General features: G+C 40.1%; 1 protein-coding gene across 1 annotated transcript in view; it reads right to left on the reverse strand.

Annotated features, from left to right (window-relative positions):
* The window catches only part of LOC131798835 (uncharacterized), a 21,120-nt gene extending 1,628 nt beyond the window's left edge, over positions 1 to 19,492 (reverse strand). The window contains exons 1-18 of the mRNA XM_059116497.2: positions 19,318 to 19,492; positions 17,781 to 18,003; positions 17,227 to 17,355; positions 16,814 to 17,082; positions 16,155 to 16,344; positions 15,337 to 15,704; positions 14,267 to 14,856; positions 13,512 to 13,778; positions 12,794 to 12,921; positions 11,093 to 11,337; positions 10,766 to 10,858; positions 10,175 to 10,232; positions 2,818 to 3,061; positions 2,183 to 2,303; positions 1,948 to 2,006; positions 1,153 to 1,244; positions 644 to 756; positions 29 to 236 (exon numbers count right to left, since the gene is read on the reverse strand). Of these exons, the coding sequence (XP_058972480.2) occupies positions 29 to 236; positions 644 to 756; positions 1,153 to 1,244; positions 1,948 to 2,006; positions 2,183 to 2,303; positions 2,818 to 3,061; positions 10,175 to 10,232; positions 10,766 to 10,858; positions 11,093 to 11,337; positions 12,794 to 12,921; positions 13,512 to 13,778; positions 14,267 to 14,856; positions 15,337 to 15,704; positions 16,155 to 16,344; positions 16,814 to 17,082; positions 17,227 to 17,355; positions 17,781 to 18,003; positions 19,318 to 19,402 (3,482 nt within the window). The 5' untranslated portion in view covers positions 19,403 to 19,492. The remainder of the gene's footprint in view (positions 1 to 28; positions 237 to 643; positions 757 to 1,152; positions 1,245 to 1,947; positions 2,007 to 2,182; positions 2,304 to 2,817; positions 3,062 to 10,174; positions 10,233 to 10,765; positions 10,859 to 11,092; positions 11,338 to 12,793; positions 12,922 to 13,511; positions 13,779 to 14,266; positions 14,857 to 15,336; positions 15,705 to 16,154; positions 16,345 to 16,813; positions 17,083 to 17,226; positions 17,356 to 17,780; positions 18,004 to 19,317) is intronic.
* Positions 19,493 to 19,516: the final 24 nt, after the last annotated feature.

Genomic DNA, 19,516 nt, shown 5'->3' on the forward strand with positions numbered 1-19,516 from the left:
CGCGATTCGCGTAGACGTGGACACTTACAGTTCGCCAGTACACCCCTGTGGTTTTTCCATAAAGTGCCCTTGTTTGACTCTCACCACAACTTCTCCATTCGAGAGGCCCTGATAAGGAAAGCTGCCGAACGTCGCCAGTTCCCATAAGGTCACGCCCAGGCTCCACACGTCAGACTTAGTCGTGAATACGCCATCTGCAAGAGACTCGGGAGACATCCATCGAACAGGGAGCATGCCTGTTGAGAAACACGCGATATGTCAGGACAGGGAAGCGAAGACGGGCAAGAACTTGACGAAGATAATAACTAAACGTATGGCAGACCAGGAAAAAGGAAGAACAGTACCTCTTCAAATTTTGGGAAAAAGAAAAAACAGCACCTCCTCAAAAGAGTAAAAATAGGCTGCCAATTACCTTCTCCAAAGGAATTTGACGATTGCTGGTCGTGATCATCACACAGAAAAAAGTAACCTACTTCCCATTGACCTGAACTAACTAACCCCTGAACCTAATCCTAACCCTAACCCCTGACCAGTTCCGACCTAATTCTAACAGTCAAACGAGTCCCGAAAGCGTGATAAATTTCCCCTCTTGGCTTCTCCGCAGTGCTTTGTTGTGGTATGTAGACATAAATCAGAGTTTTACCTTTACGTCCAAACCTGTAGTAATCCGAATCGTACATAGCGCGCGCCATACCAAAGTCGCCGAGTTTGACCACATGACCTGACCCTACCATGCAGTTCCTCAGAGCCAGGTCACTAAAAATGAACACAAAAACTAAATCATTTCACGTTTTCAGTAAAACTCATAAAACTGTGAACACTTTCATTTGAGTTTGACAGGTCAACAGTGTCCTGAAAACGCGCGCAAACTTCTCGCCCTCAAAAAATTACCGTCTCTGCTAACGGTTAAGTTTAGTGACGGTTAATTGGTGTAATCCATGAAACACAACAACATTCCATAATAGCTTTCAATTGTTCACGCTTTTCTGAGCTTCACAGAAACACTCACATCCAGATTAATAATGAAACGCCCTCATTTGCGAGGCAGGTTCACACGCTTTGCTGATTCCCAACTCAAAACAAATGTAAGAGAAGAAAAAAAAAACACTGAAGAAGATGGTCTATTGCAAGGAATAACATCCACCAGCATACCGATGAACAAACTTCATTTCTGCGAGGTAATTTAGTCCACTGGTAATGTCTAACGCCATTGCAGTTAACCTTTTAGGAGTAACATCTTCGGCCTGGAAGAAAATTAACGTCCATGAATAACTACAGTAACTTCTACAGCAAGGTTCGAAAACTGTACAAGAACGCGAGAGAACAACTTGTAATGAATGGGCTGTACTGAAGACAATAAAAATGGATTGTAATCGTTACACTTCAAATCTTTCTTTCCATTTTAAACAGACCATGAGCAGTCCCATCTAAGTGAAAAGAATCAATGTTACCACGTCACGCAGAACTCTGGAAGTGAGGCGCAAGAAAAGTTCCCAGCAGCCTCACTCCCAAGTTTCGCGCGACTCGCTAACATAAACCTTTGTTTCACTCATATTTTTTTAATCGCACTTCGCCAAAAGGAGGGATTGCTTGTAGTCTTCATTTCAAAATTTATAACTTAAAATCATTTCATGTCAATGCTAGCAAATATAACTTGTCTAGTAAGAGACGGCGCATCACCAATCTAAGAATGTCAACTTATTTATAAACAATGGTATTATATCGACTAGGCCCCTTTTTAACCTAAACAGATCAACCTAAAGACCGCCATGAACGGAACAATTGTCCGGTTTGAAATAATGCAATTATGTTTGATGATTTACTTTTAAGTTTCCTGTTCGCCCCTTTGAACAACAGGTATGTTCATTCTAACCTAAGTTTTAAGAGGCATGTGAACAGATTTTCACCCAAGATTACAATAAATAACTTGAAGATAACTGACAATACCTCTCTACAGTCCTGATTTGCAAATTGACGTCTGGCCAGCAGGAAGTTTTTTAGGTCACCTAAAAGGACCGAATGAAGCACAACAAATAAATAGCACAATTTTAAAGATGATTTCGCACGAAAAGCGATACGAATAGTTGCGAATTTACAATATCATTCAGCTCTTTCAAAGGAATCACCAATTGAACAATCAAACGCGAATAACACAGGAACGACTACTATCAATATCACTTACCATGTATCATCAGCTCCATTACGGCAAAAGCTGGTTCTCCTTTGGTGCAAACACCTAGCAGTTTCACAATATTCTTGTGGTCAAAGATCTTCATCGTTTCTGCCTCACTCAGAAATTCAAGCTGCAAGAGAAACAAGCATACCTTAATGAATCTGTGAGTGTCTTACATTGTGCGCAATTACAGATAGCGAAGTGTAACATTAATCAGGGGACAGGGGCTTCCCGTAAAGAAATAAGTAATAATATTGGCCCGGTATTCTAAAATATTATCCCCTCAGTCAAAAAGTGTCAAAATCTTTTTGTTTTGCTGATTGTAGCTTTAAAAACAACAACAACAACAACAACAACAACAAAAAAGGAACAGAAAAACTAACAAACTATGGCCGGTCGCGACAGAGGACGATAAAAAAGTGTAGTTACAAATTTACTATATAGAAACTTGGTACTGCCCCTATTTGAGTCCGCCATCTCATTAGAAACACAAAGTTTGAATAATTAACCTCTTAACTTTGGCTTTTCCTTGTAATTTTGGAGCAATTTTCTTAACAGCAAGTCTCTAACGGTATTGACGAAAAACTGTTTTGAATCATTCAATACTCAGCGTAACACTACTTAAGACTTAACACTTCTGTTACCTTGTCTTCGGGTAAGGAGCCAATCTTCAAAGACTTCACTGCCACAGGTAACCATTCTCCCTCTGACCTAAGCCCAATAACTTCCCCACCGCACACAGCTCCAAATGCTCCTTCACCAAGCTTACGATTTAAAACAATGCTCTCCCGAGGGATCTCCCACTCGTCAAGGTGAAGCACAGGAGACTGTTCCATCAATCCCAACTCTTCCATCCTCTGTTGTGTCTCCTTGTACTTACGATCATACCTGATGGCAGAATTTAGCACAAAGGAATTGTGTTGTAGCGTCTGTGGGAAGTATTAGGGCTAACGCTCGAAACATCAGATTTAGAATCTCCTTATGGGGACCAATTCATATTATCAACTCGGTTGATAAAATCACATTACCTTGTTACAGAATGGTTTAAAATGGGTTAAAAAAAAATCGACTATGGACGTCGCCATTTTGAAAATAGCTAAGTAACTTGTTCTTATGTGAAAAACCACAACGGGCGGCTTGCTACTAGCTCCTCCAGTTGTTATGACAAAATTCATTGACTGAATCAAAAATTTGTCTTTCTACGTAGCTCGTGATTGTTCAAATGCCTTAAGACAGAAAAAGAACTTCTATTACATTGCGTGTACGCAACAGCCTCTCTAAACTTGTAGCAAATTATGTTCGATGTAATTGCAACATTCAGAAATTTAATTTTCGTAAAATAAGGAAAGGTATTCGCTTGCGCACAAGCTCTCAATGGCGCTGCGAAAAGAGCGGCGAAGCCTAAGAGTTAAAGCCAGCGTGAAGCCTGCGAGGGATCTGACAACTTTTCGAAATCAGAGTTCCGAAGACCTCGCGCATACTCGAGTCTTACAGGCTTGTTTCTCTTCTCGCTAGCGAAAACCTGCTCGCAGGCTCAAAGATGACTTTCGTAAACAATCCACATGTTTTGCAGATAAGTAAGCCAACTTGGGAAAGCCGCTCTTTTTCCCAACCACAAAAATGTTTTTTAGTCATAGGAAGGTTAAATTAATGCAGCCATCAGATTTTAGCGCAGCAACCAAGCAAGCAAAACATTTAACTTCCCTTCTCGCCGCAACGGCACTTTTATGTACCCTAAATTTCCTGCACTACGTATCCTTCACAAGAAATCATTCTCCTTCTTTAGCAATAAATTGAATATCCCGGTGATTAACGATTAAAAGAATGCAGATCTCTAACTCTCAAGATCTCAAGATTTAATCAAATGTACTCTTTATTACAAGTAACGCAAATTCATGCTAACATTTGATTTTGGCTTGTCTCTTTTCAAAAACCAAAAAAAGAAAAAAAAGAAAAAAAGAAAAACCTCATTCTCGATATTTACATCAAGTTGGATCAATCTAGAAAGCAATTCATTATCTAAAGCATGTTTTTAATCACAATTTACTCAACTTTGCTTTGATCATTCCTTAACTTGATTGTTGATCAATTTTAACTCGTTATTAATGAAAATATTACAAAACGTTTTGCCACTTTCCACTGCATTCAATTCGTTAAAAACAAAACAGCTTATGGTATTGAACATAATGTACACTATAAACGATTAGTCAACTCTGCTTCTATAGCTGTCCAAAACACGTTCTATAAAATTAATCATCAGAAGATAATTCCTTCTGCGTTATCAACTTATTTATGAGATCAACATGCTCTGGTGCAGTGTCAAGAATTAAAAACTTGTCGATCGTCTCCGAATCCAGTTCATATTCGTCCTCAGATCCATGTTCCGCTTCATCTGAGTCTGAGCAATCAGGGGTATGTGACGTATCAGGCACGAGCTGAAGCTCTTGCATCTTCATTCTTTCAGCATTTTCTGCTTCCAGATCATCAAGGATCCGTTGCGCCAAGTTCACTATAGAACTATTACTGGACTCACTGTCTGATTCGGAGTCTGAGCCATCAAGATTGTCAGAGACTGCTGGCACAAGTTGAAGCTGCTCCATGGTTAAAAGCTTTGTTGATATTGGATCACACACAGAAGATTCTGAAAACTGCTGCTCAGTTGATGATAAGTTCAGTTCATTTCCAAGTGTACTTTCAATTCCTTGAGGATTCTGGTTGTTGATTGGCGTTGCAGATTCTGGTGTTGTGTCCGTCAACGAGCCAATCAATGTTGGCGGAGCTCGGACCGTAGGGATTCCATCAGTTAGTGACCTTCCAAAAGTTTCCTTCCAAAAATTGTCTACCACAGAAGCAAATGGCCCCTTATCATTTACCGTTTTCCCAAGTGCCGTGTCCGGTGGCTGACATGAATCGAGAGGGATTTGATCAGTCTCCATTGTTTCTTGTTCTGGCACAGATTCGTTTTCCTCAGGCATCTCCTCATCAATACAGGTTGGCAACTTCACATCCACTTTCTGTCCAAATGCCATTGTAAATTGAGCTGGTTCGCGATTTCCTTCCATTGCGTGCTGCTGTGCAAAACATGGTATGACAGGTTCGTGTATGTGATCTGTTTCCATCTCTTGGACTGTCTGCACACGATCAATTGGCTTCAGAACATTTTTCTGTTGTCCCAACGTATTCTTAAATGAAAATGACTTCAGACCTGAAAGCGCTGACTTGTGCTGAACAAAGGAGGGCGTGGTCGGAATGGCCGGAAAATCTGTTTCCATTTCCACAAGTGGCTGCACATGAAATGCCTGCATACGATCAGAAACTACACCAAATGGATTTTGCATTGCATGCTGTTGATATGCTTCCAATGTCTCCATTTGATTTTTTGTGCATTCTTGTATCAGCTGGTCTGTTTCCATTACATCCGTGTCCTCCATAAAGTCTTTCCTTGCAGGAGGCTGATGATCTTCGCTAGCAAATCCAAATTTATAGGTGTCAGCATCTTGTCCATCGATGAATTCCATCGGCTCTTCCTGATCAGTCAAGGATGAATCTACGCTTTCCACCATTTCAGTGTCGTGTACTTGTTTTTCTATGGCTTGGCTGAGCGGTTGGCATGTTTTCCCGAGCATCATCTCGTTAACATGGGGCTCTAAGGTGCTTGATGTGTCGTCGCTCGCTTTCCTTTTCACGTCTCTCAACTCTGCTGAGGAACTATCTCCGTCACCTTTCTTGGTTCGCTTTCCTATTGACATCTGTGGTTCGACATCAGTATAATCCTCAGCCAAAGCCGATTTTGCTTTGCACTGGGTTATTTGGACTCCTGCGCCACTAGCTGATAACACTTGACATTCACCTACTTCTCCTTGCAATCTCTTTCCTTCATCCTCTGTTTTAACGTAAGCCGGGACTTCTTTGAATGGAACTGGTATCGCACTCGCTTCTGGTATAAACTCAGTAGAATGAAGCTCCAAGCAGGTGGGTGAGTCGCCTCGAGTTTTTCTCTTTGTGTTTATTGACTCTACGGAGGAACTGCCAGAGCAGACAAAAGAGGTCACAGGGTTCTTTGACATCAGCTGTCTACAATTGTCACCTCTCTTAGTCCGCTTTCCTGTAGACATTTCTGGTTCATCGTCAGTGTCCTCCTCAGTCACTAACGACTTTGCATTGCAATGAGTAATTCTGACTCCCGTGCCACTAGCCGACAACACTTGACATTCACCTACTTCTCCTTGTAATTTCTGCCTTTCATCTTCTGTTTCAACGTTAGCATTGACTGCCTCAATGGAGAGTGGTATGCCAATCTCTTCTGTTCCAAACTCCGTGGTATGAAGCTCCACGTTGCAGGGTGAATCGCCTCTAGCCTTTCTTTTCACGTTTATCGACACTTCTGAGGAACTGGCCGAGCAGAGTAAAGTTGTCCTGGCATCCTTGGACCTCACAGACTTAAGCTGTTTATATTTGTCACCTCTCTTAGTCCTCTTTCCTTTAGACACTTGTGCGTTGACATCAATGTACTCCTCAACCAATGACGATTTTGCATTGCACTGGGTAATTTGGACTCCCGTGCCACTAGCAGACAGCGCTTGACATTCACGACCCCCTCCTTGTAATCTCTGCCCATCATCCTCTTCTTTAACGTACGCCGGGACTGCTTCAGTTGAAATTGGTATCGCATTCTCTTCTGCCTTGTCTGAAATTAATTCAGTTTGTGTAGAAACGTCTTTCCGAGCGACAACATGAACGGGACAGGTACACTGTGTTACTTCCTTTTTAGTCTTCATATCTTCGGTGACACTGTCAGACAGTCGACGTTTCTGCGCAGATCCTGATAATTTTTGTTCTTGGTCTGGCGTTAAACCTTTTTGAGTAGAGAAAGATAGGGCGGTTTGTACCTCCTTTTCTTCACTTGGTGGTGTTGGTGCAACAAAACTCTCATTACCAGTTAAATGGACAGGCGAAGTAGACTGCTTTTCTTCCTTCTTTTTCAACACACCTTTGGTGACTCTATCAGATAACATTTGACGCTTCTGCCTGCGTCTGGTCTTGGAGAGTTTTCCCGTGTGATACTTCTCTTCTTGGTCTTGTGTTTCAACTTGAGTTGGGACTTCTTGGGTTAAGCGTGATCGGGTACTTTTTACTTTCTTTTCTGTAATGGGTGGTATTGATTTAACGACACTCCAAGCGGCTGCTAATTGGGGAGGTGAAGCAGAGTGGTTTTCTTCCTTCCTTGGATTTGCATCAGTCTCACTCTTACTTTCTGGTGGGATTACTTCTTTCTTTACCTTGCTGTCGGTGAATAATTCAGAACAAGTCTTTTTGCGTCGCTGAACAGGCGGTGAGTTGTTCAAACATTCATCCTGAGTCTTAGAAACTTCCAAAGGACTGCGCACCAGTGGATCAGAGTATATGTCACTGTTTGAAGAGGCCTGGCAATTCACAACTTCATTCAAAGAAGATCTCAGCACACTACGAGAGACGTTCAACATATCAACTTGTCCTGACTTGACTGCTCCGCGAGGTTCCGAAGGCTCTTCAATTCTCAGACGGGATGTTTCAGATTGACGCTCTTCCTTCACTTGATGTAAACAGTCGACACTTACATTAAGGTTTTGGTTTTGTCTCTTACTAACATAACAGAAGGCGTGAACAATTGTACAAAGTTTCTTGATCCCATAAAAAACATCCGAAAGAGAACGGTAAGAAGCACTTACAACGAGACAAAAAAGTTCTCGAATCAAACGCGCTAAGGCACCAAGGTTTAACAGTTTCCATTCTCGTTGTCGGCATTGCTTCAAGTTATTTCCGATCTCGCTGTTAGGTGCGCATTCATCATCATCAGTGAAGCCCGCTGGACAAGGCCTCTTCGCCTTGCTTTTCACGTAGTACCCACTCACAACTCTGTGGCCATAAGCGCAGATTTTCCGAGCCAGGTGTGCCAGAGCATCTCTCATACCATTTACCACGCAAATAAACGGCCAGAAAAGCATCTTACTTCTTCTCCAGAAGTCTTCAGAAACTAAACAATTCCTCTTGAAACAGTTTGAAATGTTACTTTCACCTAATGGCGCATTTTTTAAATCCACACCAGAGACTCTCTTCTCGTGAAAAAGATCGACTGGTGGTGCTGGTGGTTGCATTTCAAGCCCGGCCTTGTTTCGGTCCTTGCATGAAAATACGTAGTTGTTTCCAACTCTCATTTGAGATCTTCCCTTTAAACGCCAGCTTTCAGCGGGTCTTGGTTTTATTACCAGCCTTTTAAGTGTTTCCTCACTACGACAGCCTTCAACGGGTCCTGGTCTTACACATGGCCACCACTGTCCACTTGCTGGGGAATAATTTTTGGGTTTCCATTTGACATCTCCTGAATAAAGCTCTTCGACTGGAGGTGCCTGCACTTGATTTCTGCCCTTCATCCGGTCGCTGCACCGGAATGCACTGCTATTTCCCATGTATCTCATTTTGTTTGTTATTTGAGATGTGTTCCAAGGACACCGACGTTCAAATAGTCTTTGTCTCCATAGCGGCAACTGCAGACCAGTAACTGAATTCTTAAAATTGCCTGTTCTTACTTGATTATGATATGCGACCTTCTCTGACTGACGAAATCTTGTATCGCCATACGTCCGTCGCACATCCGCCAGCCGGTGTATTCTTGTTCCAGCTTTGTAACTTTCAGAATTTCTTGACGAGTTCCACCTTCCTTCCCTCGGCCCTTGAGTATCGTTCTTGTCTTGAGTTTCAATACGCAGCTCTCCAATAGTATGAGCTGCTGTACTCACATTGTTCCGCTCAGATGCGGGTCCTTCTTCATCAAAGTGATCACCGAATAAATCACTTAATATTTTCCACAACTTGTGAAAAAAGGAAAAAATACAGCATACCAGAAGACAAATTGGTCTTGTGAGAACATACAAAATGCAATTAAAATAACAGGAGACGATAATAAAAAATTCACGAAGAAAAAACGTTCCGCGTCTCACTGTTGAATCCATCGTCTTGGACTCTGAACAAATCAAGTTTTCTTTGGGTTTGTTTATGACGAGCTTCTACATCACTTGTTTCGTCATCTTTGCGCGTGCTTTTGCGCACTACTCGGCGCGCGCCCATATACGTTCACATCAATTTCTTCCTCAAAACATTTTTTGAGAGGGAAAAAATGCAATCGAGGCATAATGCGTTATAACCCCTTACAAACCTTTCACAATTACGAAAAGAAAAATGCATGTTCTTTTGTTTATGTTTTCGCTTGGTCGCCAAAGTACTTGGGTTCTGGGTCGTTAAGAGATAATTAAATTTGAAGCAAACTTCACGGGTAGCCAGACATGGCACGTTGAATCTCAGCCTTGTCGCTGTGCTGTTGGATTTTAAATTAAGGTAATCGTTGATGGTCTTACGATATTCCTAGATACAATCAAAGACAAGTCCCATCACAGTCTTCGCTCAAATGAAAATGGCCTTTTAAAACAATTTAGTTGAGCATTTAAGATGACTTTGGTCGACTGCTCTGTCATCAGTGAAACTTAGTCAATGGAATAAATTCACAGTTGCATTTTCGTAGAGAATAGATGTTACAAATTCATTTCTGATTATTTAATGATAATTATATTTTTGATTCTTGAATGTTATCACGTCAAGTGTTTCCTCTTTCCTTGTTATCACACTAAGTCAGCTATGTCGTTGCCTCGTTGGATAGTTAACTATTGGTCCCTATGTTATTTTCACTGCCAAGTAAGGGGGCCAAATAAATCTTAATAACAATTATTAAAACTATTTCTTATTTCTGATAAAATTTCTCCTTTCAATTGTCTCGCACCTTGAGGGAAGGCAACTACTTGCTAAAACCCGATTTAAAAAAATTATGAATCCGACTGGTTTCTTTCTCTTTCAAGCGGAAAATGTGACTATCCACATTGCGACGAAGAAGCAACCTAAAGTACGGGTTTTGAATTGATTCTTTCGAAATATTTGATGTCGACAACCATGACAACGAGCAATCATCCCTACCTTCTCTTTATGCAGATCCATATCAGACTTATACCAATGACGAGGAACAAACCGATGGCTGTGGAAAGAAAGACAAACCAAGTGTAAAAAACAAACATTGCGTTTTACTTTTACTCGTTAGAGATCCGGGATTTCACTTGCTTCTCTTTGTTACGCTCTAAAGTTGGTCTAGAAATCTCGTTTGCGCCACCCTATCAGCCAATCAGCAATAATGTTTTCTTACTCAGGCTTTCCCGCGCTTTGTGTGGTTAACTAATAATTTAAATTTGACAGAGGGCGGAGCCAAAAGAGAATATGTCTGTCATAACATTTACGACTGTATGTGACAAAAAATATCACTCAAGCGAACGATAGTAAACATAAATAGTGAATGTTCATTATATGTTCTCTCGGGCCCTTTGGTTTGAGTGACTTTTCAGTTCCACAACCAAACACAAACTAAAAAAAAAGAGAAGCGTGACAGGGTGCCCCAAAAATTAAATACTATACATCACCTGACAACCGTGCCATAAATACGAGTTCACAGTAATTGCGGAAAATAAGATACAATTTCCCCAGCTGAATGTATTTTGTATTGAAATTTCATTTTACCTATTGCGTTTATGACAGCTATGGCTCCAGTGCACGAAATACCGAGAGCGGCTCTGAAAGACTCCACTGAGCAAACTTCAATAGAGGACGGCTCTGAAAAGAGAAATAAAGATAAGAAATGCTTGATTTTTTTCTCCATAAAACATCACAACATTGTCCTTAAAAGGATTGAAGAGGATAGGCAAACTCACAAGCTAAAGGTCGATACAACGTACATTGATTAAACACCAAATTCTTTTAACCATAATCAAGAAAATGTGCATCAACTGTGGGGAGAATTTCACTTCAGTTCTCGGCAATTACGAGTTACCAGCTGCATACACTCACTTGATCTACCGTCCGTTGGTCTTTTCCCCTCTGGCCACAGGATACTGGTCTCATTCATTTCCAGACAACGATTGCTACTGCCACAGGCTTTGTACATGTTAGGGAGCACACGCCCGACTTTTACGACCCTGGCAGGAAACCGTTGCTCCATTTCAACTGTGGGAAGGTACCGCTCGCCATCTCTGAAAATAACACGCCCAGACGCACCACTAAAGTTGGTCTGTTGGAGGAAAGTCTTCAACAGCCTGTGAAAAAAAGCAAGTAGTGTCTTAAGTAGTAAGAATAATTTCAAACAATGGCAGGGAAGTATTCTCTTGGGAGAGTATGGTTACACTAGTCATTACTTCCTAAAGCCTTCGAATACAGAAGGTTTAAAAACACACAGGCACACACACACGAACACAATCGAGCGATTGCGCTTACTAGATATCACCAGCCTCCCACCAACGAAGTCTGGGTTTAATACCCGACAGTACCGTCATAAGATTTACGATCACCGTCATTTTTATTTGTAACTCATACACAATGCTTCGAATTGAGAACGATTGAACATTTTGAAGTAGCCTAGAAAAAAGTCTAGGCCGGGAATGGAAATCATTCACAAAATACTAAGCTTTAGGTGACGCAAAATTCAATGTGACTAAAATACTTTTAAACAAATTTCACCTGGTTACATTTCAGAGTAGTAAGGTCGCACTTTTCAAACCTGAGATAGTCAACGTTTTACGGATTCAATTTAGGTCTTACAGAGGATGTAACTCGTGCGAGCTTAAAAAGGTGTAGGGCCTTTAATAACAAAAACAACTCTTGAGCTTCAGTTCTCCGAGAAAGGAGGGTCGGGCTGCAGATTAAAAATGGTAATAGGAACTAGTGGAGTCCAATTCGGTCTATAATCATACGAGTGACTAACAAAATCGGACGACTGCGAAGCGGGAGTCCGATTTGTTAACACGAGTATGACTACAGACAGAATTGGACGACAAAAAGTCCTGCTACCAATTAATCATAGCTGTTACAATTTCCGAAAACAAAAAATACATTTAGGACAAATATATCCGGTAGAGACGATTTCTAAAGGTAAAAATTCTCGATTTTGGAAATTCCACAGTTTTTTTTATAGGATAAGTGGTTGTTACTATTCGGTCTGTAATCATACGAGTGATTAACAAAATCGGATGACCGCGAATCATATTCGTTAATCACGAGTATGATTACAGACAGAATCGGACCACACGAAGTACTGTTACCTATTAATCAAAACTATGACAAAATTTGAGAAAGAAACTAGACATCGATTGTAAGTTTTCACAAAAAAATCAACAGTTAACTCGGCAAAATACGAGACAACAGCGCGCGCTCATGACGCTGTTGTCCACTTAGATAGGCTTGACGTATTAACTGTCTCTTAAACTGTCCTATTTCACTGTCCAATTACAAGCATGACGCGTACACTGTCCTACTAGTGCTCAAATCGGGTTGGTGATAACCAATCACGTTCGAGAATTTTGTTATAGTTTTGATTCATGCAAAATTAAATTGTAATGGTTATGATTAACTCTGTGACAGATTAAAACTAGAATCGACTCTTTTTCACAGCTATTAAGATCTTCTTATTCCAATTCCACACAAAGGTCTTTGCTACAAACTAAACCGTAAACAATCAGTCATTCTTCTCATCGACTGTTAGAAGCGTCAACTTACTGCGTTGTGTGATTTGTTCTTATTGTATCCAGTCCTGCTGGTTGAGACTTAAAAAGTTTATCAAGCGCCAGTGCATAGGCCCACACAGCATCATGAGCAAAACTTGCATATCCTGAGGGAGTGTGATCCTGAAAAAAATTCATATTACATAGGAACTAGTTCAGTGGCTAGTGTGAACGTGCATTATTAGTGACATTAACATTCATTTATGACTAACGAGTAACACATACAGTTAATCTTCATGAAAAAGTGTAATAAACGTAAAGATGTAAATTGTCATAACTGACTTCTTTGAGACACAAAAAACAAGTTACGACACGGCTGTAGACACCAAAAGTGATAGATTGATGTTTTCATACAAGCAGTTACATGTTGTTACAAAGTACTGCACGAAATGCAATGCGCAATTGCAGGGCGTGAGATTGAGAGAGTGAGAGAGTGAGAGAGTGAGAGAGTGAGAGAGTGAGAGAGTGAGAGAGTGAGAGTGAGAGAGTGAGAGAGTGAGAGAGTGAGAGAGTGAGAGAGTGAGAGAGTGAGAGAGTGAGAGAGTGAGAGAGTGAGAGAGTGAGAGAGTGAGAGAGTGAGAGAGGGGGAGAGTGAGAGAGTGAGAGAGTGAGAGAGTGAGAGAGTGAGAGAGTGAGAGAGTGAGAGAGTGAGAGAGTGAGAGAGTGAGTGTAAGTGACTGAATACAACTAAATGTATACACTGCAGAGATAACCTGATTCTTGACCCTCCTTTCATACTCTTGTCTCCACTGGTTCACAGTCCCTCCACTTAGTATTGTGTCCAAGTCCTCGCCGTAAAATGCGTTGGAAAGAGAGAAATACCCTCCACTAACAAACTCCATCATGTTGGCTGCAGAGCAAGGTATACTGGGTATCCCTTCAGAGGTGTCACCATCAGGGTGAGAATGATTCGGATCCCACCAATCTGGTGCTAGCCATGCTGGCAGAAACCAAACATAACCTTTTTGAGGAGTCAAGCCCTGAAGGAAATCAAGTTGATTACCGGTAACATAAATATGGGTATGCTACCAAAATGTTTTAACTCATAATTTCACAGGGGATCTTTCCTCAATTAAGTCTATTCCCTTGTTACAAGCACTAGGCCCTGGTTGTCTGAAAGGTGTATTAAGCTATCCACTGGATTTTGATTTAGTTTTGTGATGCCTGATTCGTTTTATCTTAAAAATACAAATTAACGCATTCCATATATATTTCAGAATATGGGAAGTAAGTTTCTGAAGAAACTGTCACAGTGGAGTGGCATCCATGAGGGGTTATTATTGTTTCTGGTTTGGTTGATACTGTAAATTGGCCATTGTAAAGAGTCTATAAAGCTAAGGTTTTGAGAATTAGCCCAACATATCTCTGATGAGGGAGTAATGCTCATAAACATCTCTGATATTCACAGTTACCAATCACAGTTACCCAAAAAAACTATTTTCATGCATAAGCCAAAACAATCACTCACTTGAATATATGCCTCACACACAACAGCTCTTGCCAGACCCTCAAACAAAGTTGAAATAATAATCCTGGCTGAACTTTCCTTTAAGGACCTTACATAAGTCTTAATATCTACACTGTCTTGATTTGTGATCTGTCTTGCATACACCAAGTCAATTCCTTGGCTCTCAAGATATTCATGGGTTGTTGTCACAGTGCGTGATACATAGTTTGTATCTGTTAATGAGGCATATTGCTTCCACTGAAAAAACCCAAAGATGGCAGCATATGCAAACTTGAATTCTGCATAGCTAGGAGAGGTTCTGAAGAACAAAGGGTACTTTTCCCGATCTGCCAGTGCAACACCTTCCACACTATAACCCATAACCATTGTATTATACAATGGTGCAACTTCAGCAATGATCTCAGTTTGAACTGAACAGGCAGGGCCAATGATTCCCACAACTGATTTATTATGAGATCGTGACATAAACTCGATGAATGCATTGAGAATGAGAGATGTTTTACAGTGTGTGTCTTCTACAATGAGCTCCAAGCTGTAATTATCAAGAATTTTAAAATCACTGTTGATGCTTTCCAAAGCCATCAGGGCACCTGCAACAAAGAAAAACACTGAATAACTAGCAATCAATATAAGAGTTCATTTCATTTGGTGTCATAATACCAAAACCAAAGTAATGACAACAGCCAATCAAATCAAAGGGAAACAGCATGTGGAGCCAATGAAAACATTAAGTAAAAACAAGCAAACTGACCGAAATGCAGGAAAAGAGCTGTGACCAAGTCTGGATTATTTTGGTTTTGATTGGTCCAGAGGTTGGTAAAATTTGGATGTTTGGTTTTTGCAGACTGTACCTCCAACCAGTTCACACTATGGTTCAATTTAATTCATAGTAAACTGAGTCTACTTTTCGAGAATATTTTGGTTACATCAAAGTTCATTGGGTTTGAAAACAAAGGAATATAACAATAATATTAAACCATATATGCCATTAAGTGACAACATAAAACATCAAAATTGTTTGCCCTTCAAGTATCTATGACCTCTTTGGAGTCTAAATAAATTTCTCATACCCTGCAAAATTCCAGGATTGCTCCAAACAGCATCCTCGCTGTCTGATAAAGGGAACATCCCTCCAAGATAAACTGGTGTTTTATTAAAACTCCCAGATGGTAACCATTGCATCCAGGTATCCCTATTCTGCTGTAACCAATCACAAGCAATTTCCTCACTTGTTAAATTCCCCCCTCCATAGGCATGTTTCTGCAACAGGCCACTAAGTGTCTCCTTATCAAAGTACAATTTTGACAACAGGTAGTATACATCAGGGGCACTATCTTGAACTGCTCCCCAAGCAAACTTAAAAAGGTGACTTGGTGGAAAATCACAGTTGTAGTAACCTTGCTGAGATGAAAAGGCATGGATGAAAGACACATTTGCACTGAAAATAAATAAAAAATATATTTAACATAAATGAATCTTTCTTAATGAAATCAGGCCTATTGTTTGAAACATTCATCATTTTATCATAATATTAGCATGCACAAAATTTCTCACCATCTAACAGCATGAATAAAATTTGTCCCTTAACTACTGTATGTATCAAATCTACCCAAGTGCACTGCAGAAATTCAAGAATTTGAAATAGGAATAGGTTGATATCAAGCCAGAGGATGGTCATTTGAAATTCCAGTGGCAAGAGGAATAGTATAAGTCAGACATTTTCAAGGAAAGTACAAAGCAGCAAAATGGGATTTCCCAAATGAGGAAGGGTTGGGGGAGGAAGGGGGGGATGGCTGTGGCGGTCTGAAGCAAAATTAAACCTTCTACAAAAGGGAAATGAATTTTTTCTGAAACAATAACACAGTCAAAACCTGATTTTTATCCACACCTGCATGGCGGAAGACTTATTCTTGTCAACTGCTCTGCTGTTGGTTTTGTATTCGGTTCCCAGTTTAAAAGAAGGAATGGTTGATCACCCCTGCCATTGACAAAATATTGTAACTCCGAGGCCAGCCATACTACTGACATATTCAGACCAAGGCTGTTAATCTGCTGCTGTAGTAATGATCCATAGTGGTCTATAAACATCATTTAGAAGTAATCAGAACTTTCAGAAGAAATCTTTACTTACTTACACCACCAAAAAAACATTAAGGATCAAGTTTCAAGGTTCTGTCAACTTATACAAATTTATTGTATTTTGGTGAGTTTCTACACTAAAGGTAAAGTCTGTACTCAAGCCTGGTGGCCCACCCAGCCCTCATATCTTAATATTGTGGTTTCCTAAGCATAAAATGACTAGGAGTATCACTACTCCCACCTGGATGGGATACTAGTCCATTGCAAGGTTAAAAAAATCTCCCCCTGACAATTTTCTGGTACCCTCCCATGCTCCTGGGTGGAGAGACACATTGTGAGATTAAGCTGTCCTGCCCAAAACACAACATAATGACTTACCCATGTCTCAGACCATGGATCTCTCCACCTGGAGCCCCACATACTAACCATTAGCCACCACCATATCTCTACATTAACTTACAAACCCACCTGGAAAATCAGCCAAAAGAACAGCACAATGCATTGCATTATCACCATCCCTACACTTTGTGCCATGAAGCCAGCCATGACTACAACCAGCTATATCTTCACAAGATTTCTTGTACTCTGAGATGTTAATGTAAGAATTGAGCAATGATGCATTTTGCAACAATTGTCCCACCACTGACTGTAGTTGTAAAGCTCTCCAGCTGTCTGCTATGATTCTGCTGTCATTCCATAATCCTTCAACAAAAGAGGTTGGAAGATACCATCCAAATCTGTAAAATGAAAAGAGAGTCAGAGCTGTTTGACATGTCACATTGAGCTTGTTTTTTTCTCTTGGCATAAAATTTTACACACAAGTTTGATTGTATTTTTCTTGGCATTCCACTTTTGGTAATGACTTAAACATGTACTTGTACCTCCCATGTGTAGAGATGGTTCCAACTTCATTCACCAATTTTTTGTCCAACCATTTGCCGTATTGATAACCTGGAGGTACCCAGATTTCTGTATTAATCATAACATCTGGAACATCACTGGCATCACAGCTTGACACATAGAATATGAACAGAAAAAGTATTAGGCTCTGGAATGACTGGTTTTAGGGAATTATCGAAAGTGGAGAAGTAAGTCTGCACTCAGCTTAGATGGCCAACAAGGCACCCAGGCTTATCTCAGTCTCTTTAGTATAAAGTGACTAGCAGTATTGCTGCTCCCCCCTAGATGCTACTCCATCCCAGCTTACCCCCCCCCCCCCGCCCTTATGTCAAACTCCCCTGAATGTTTGGCAGTACCCATTTCTGCTCCTGATTTTATCATGTCAACTCAGTTGAATGCTGTCCCTGAATAAATGCTGTATCCATTTTAAAATGCAAACATTATTCAGACAAGGATTGTAAGAAGAAAAACAAAATGTAGTGATTCACTACAACAACAAGCAGTAGCAGTCAGGCTATAGATCCATACACAATACCTGTGATTTGAACATCCTGATATCTTTTGGAGAGCCTTGTTGACAAACAATCCAGAATCATCAGGGACCAGAACAACATCTTCATATCCTAACAATTCTTCTAATAAAATGCGCAGCACATGAGAGGAAATCTGATGAGATGCTCGCTTGCTGTAGCTCACTTTTAGGGGAAGTAATGTTATGCCATCACCATACAGCTTGAAATGCTGTTTCACTGTGTCTCCTGAGTAGATATTGAATAGAGAATCAAAATGTTGCTGAGGGAAGAGATAGTAAAAGTATATGTATATGTAGAATTAATAAACATTCAATAAATTAACCCTTCACAACTTAACATCAGTATGCATATTCTCCATACTGTTCTCTATACATTTGCTAAGGTGCTGACAAGGAGAATTTGTTTACCAATCAAGAGCTTCTTTCATTGATGATCATTCCCTTAACTCTTGTGACATTCGTGTTTCAGGGGTGATGTTGTCAGCTGAGATAAGATGCTAGTGACTCTTTGAGGTTAAAGCGTGAATAAATAATTCAAAATAAATAATTACTGAAAAGAGCCTCTATTTAACAACATTTTTCTGAGCACAAGGCTCAAGAAAAGTTCTGAGCTTACTGGAACAGAAAATGTCTTAAGGCAGAGAGTATGTCTGCACTAAAATGACAGCTATTATTTTTATCATTCCCCCAAAATTTTTGCATTATGCAAAACAAATTGATGAAAAAACAGCTTGAAATCAAAGGTGTTTCTGTGGATGCTAGTTGTTCAGCTTTTGCTGTTAAGGCAACATCAATGAGCAAGCTTTTCTCCTCTTCTGTAACAATGAAATGCTCCCTATCTTGAGTTGAATTCTCTCGTTAAATGAAGGCTCTCTTTGCATCAGACTTAAGATTTCATAATTGGAGAATACATTTTGGTGAAATTATACCACTTTGATGTTGCCAGTTTAAGCTGAAGTATATATTAGTGTGATGTGTTTAGACTAGTACAATTTTGCATCACCAAAAACATTTGATGCACAATGAAATATGAAAATATTATAATATCAAAAAGTTTTAATTTGCCTCAGTGAACCATTTGTACGCTGGTCACGATTCCATTAAGGATTCTGATGCTTTTTCTTTCATATGGAATTGGAGGTTTCTTCCATTTGTTAATTGGATAGAAATTTTAAAAAATGAAGCTTCGGTAGGCAATTTAAATATTCAAGTTGGCATTTAGAGCACAAACGCTCTAGTGGAATAAAATAAGGACCACGGTTCAATTAATTAATACTTCAAAAAAAGGAAATCTGCCTGGGCACATAATTGCACTCAATTAAGTTGAAGCCCACCGGTATTGTGTCTTATCTCTTTAACCGGCAAAAAAATTTGCATTTAAATTGAAGTTACTAAAAGCACACTTAACGAATTATAAACAAATGCACAGGAAATCAATGGGCTTTCTGTCAAAAACAGGAAAAAAAATGAATAAATTTTAGTTTGATGTTAACTTAAAGTTTTCATGTGCATTCGATTAATCGCGCACAGTAGAACGTACCCACAAATTCGTTTTTAAAACACTTTCCAGTGGTCGTGAACACTCCTTTAGTAATTAAAAGGGACAGAAAAATCCAAGCAATCATCTTGTTCCTTCCATGGCAAAAATCGAACACCTGACTCTCCAAATTGGTCCAGATTTACCAGCTGCATAGAGACCTGCACCCACGCGGGAACGGTCGATATTGTTTTGAACGAGC

Source organism: Pocillopora verrucosa, chromosome 3 (assembly GCF_036669915.1).
Source record: "Pocillopora verrucosa isolate sample1 chromosome 3, ASM3666991v2, whole genome shotgun sequence".
In the NCBI taxonomy this organism is placed as follows: Eukaryota; Metazoa; Cnidaria; class Anthozoa; order Scleractinia; family Pocilloporidae; genus Pocillopora; species Pocillopora verrucosa.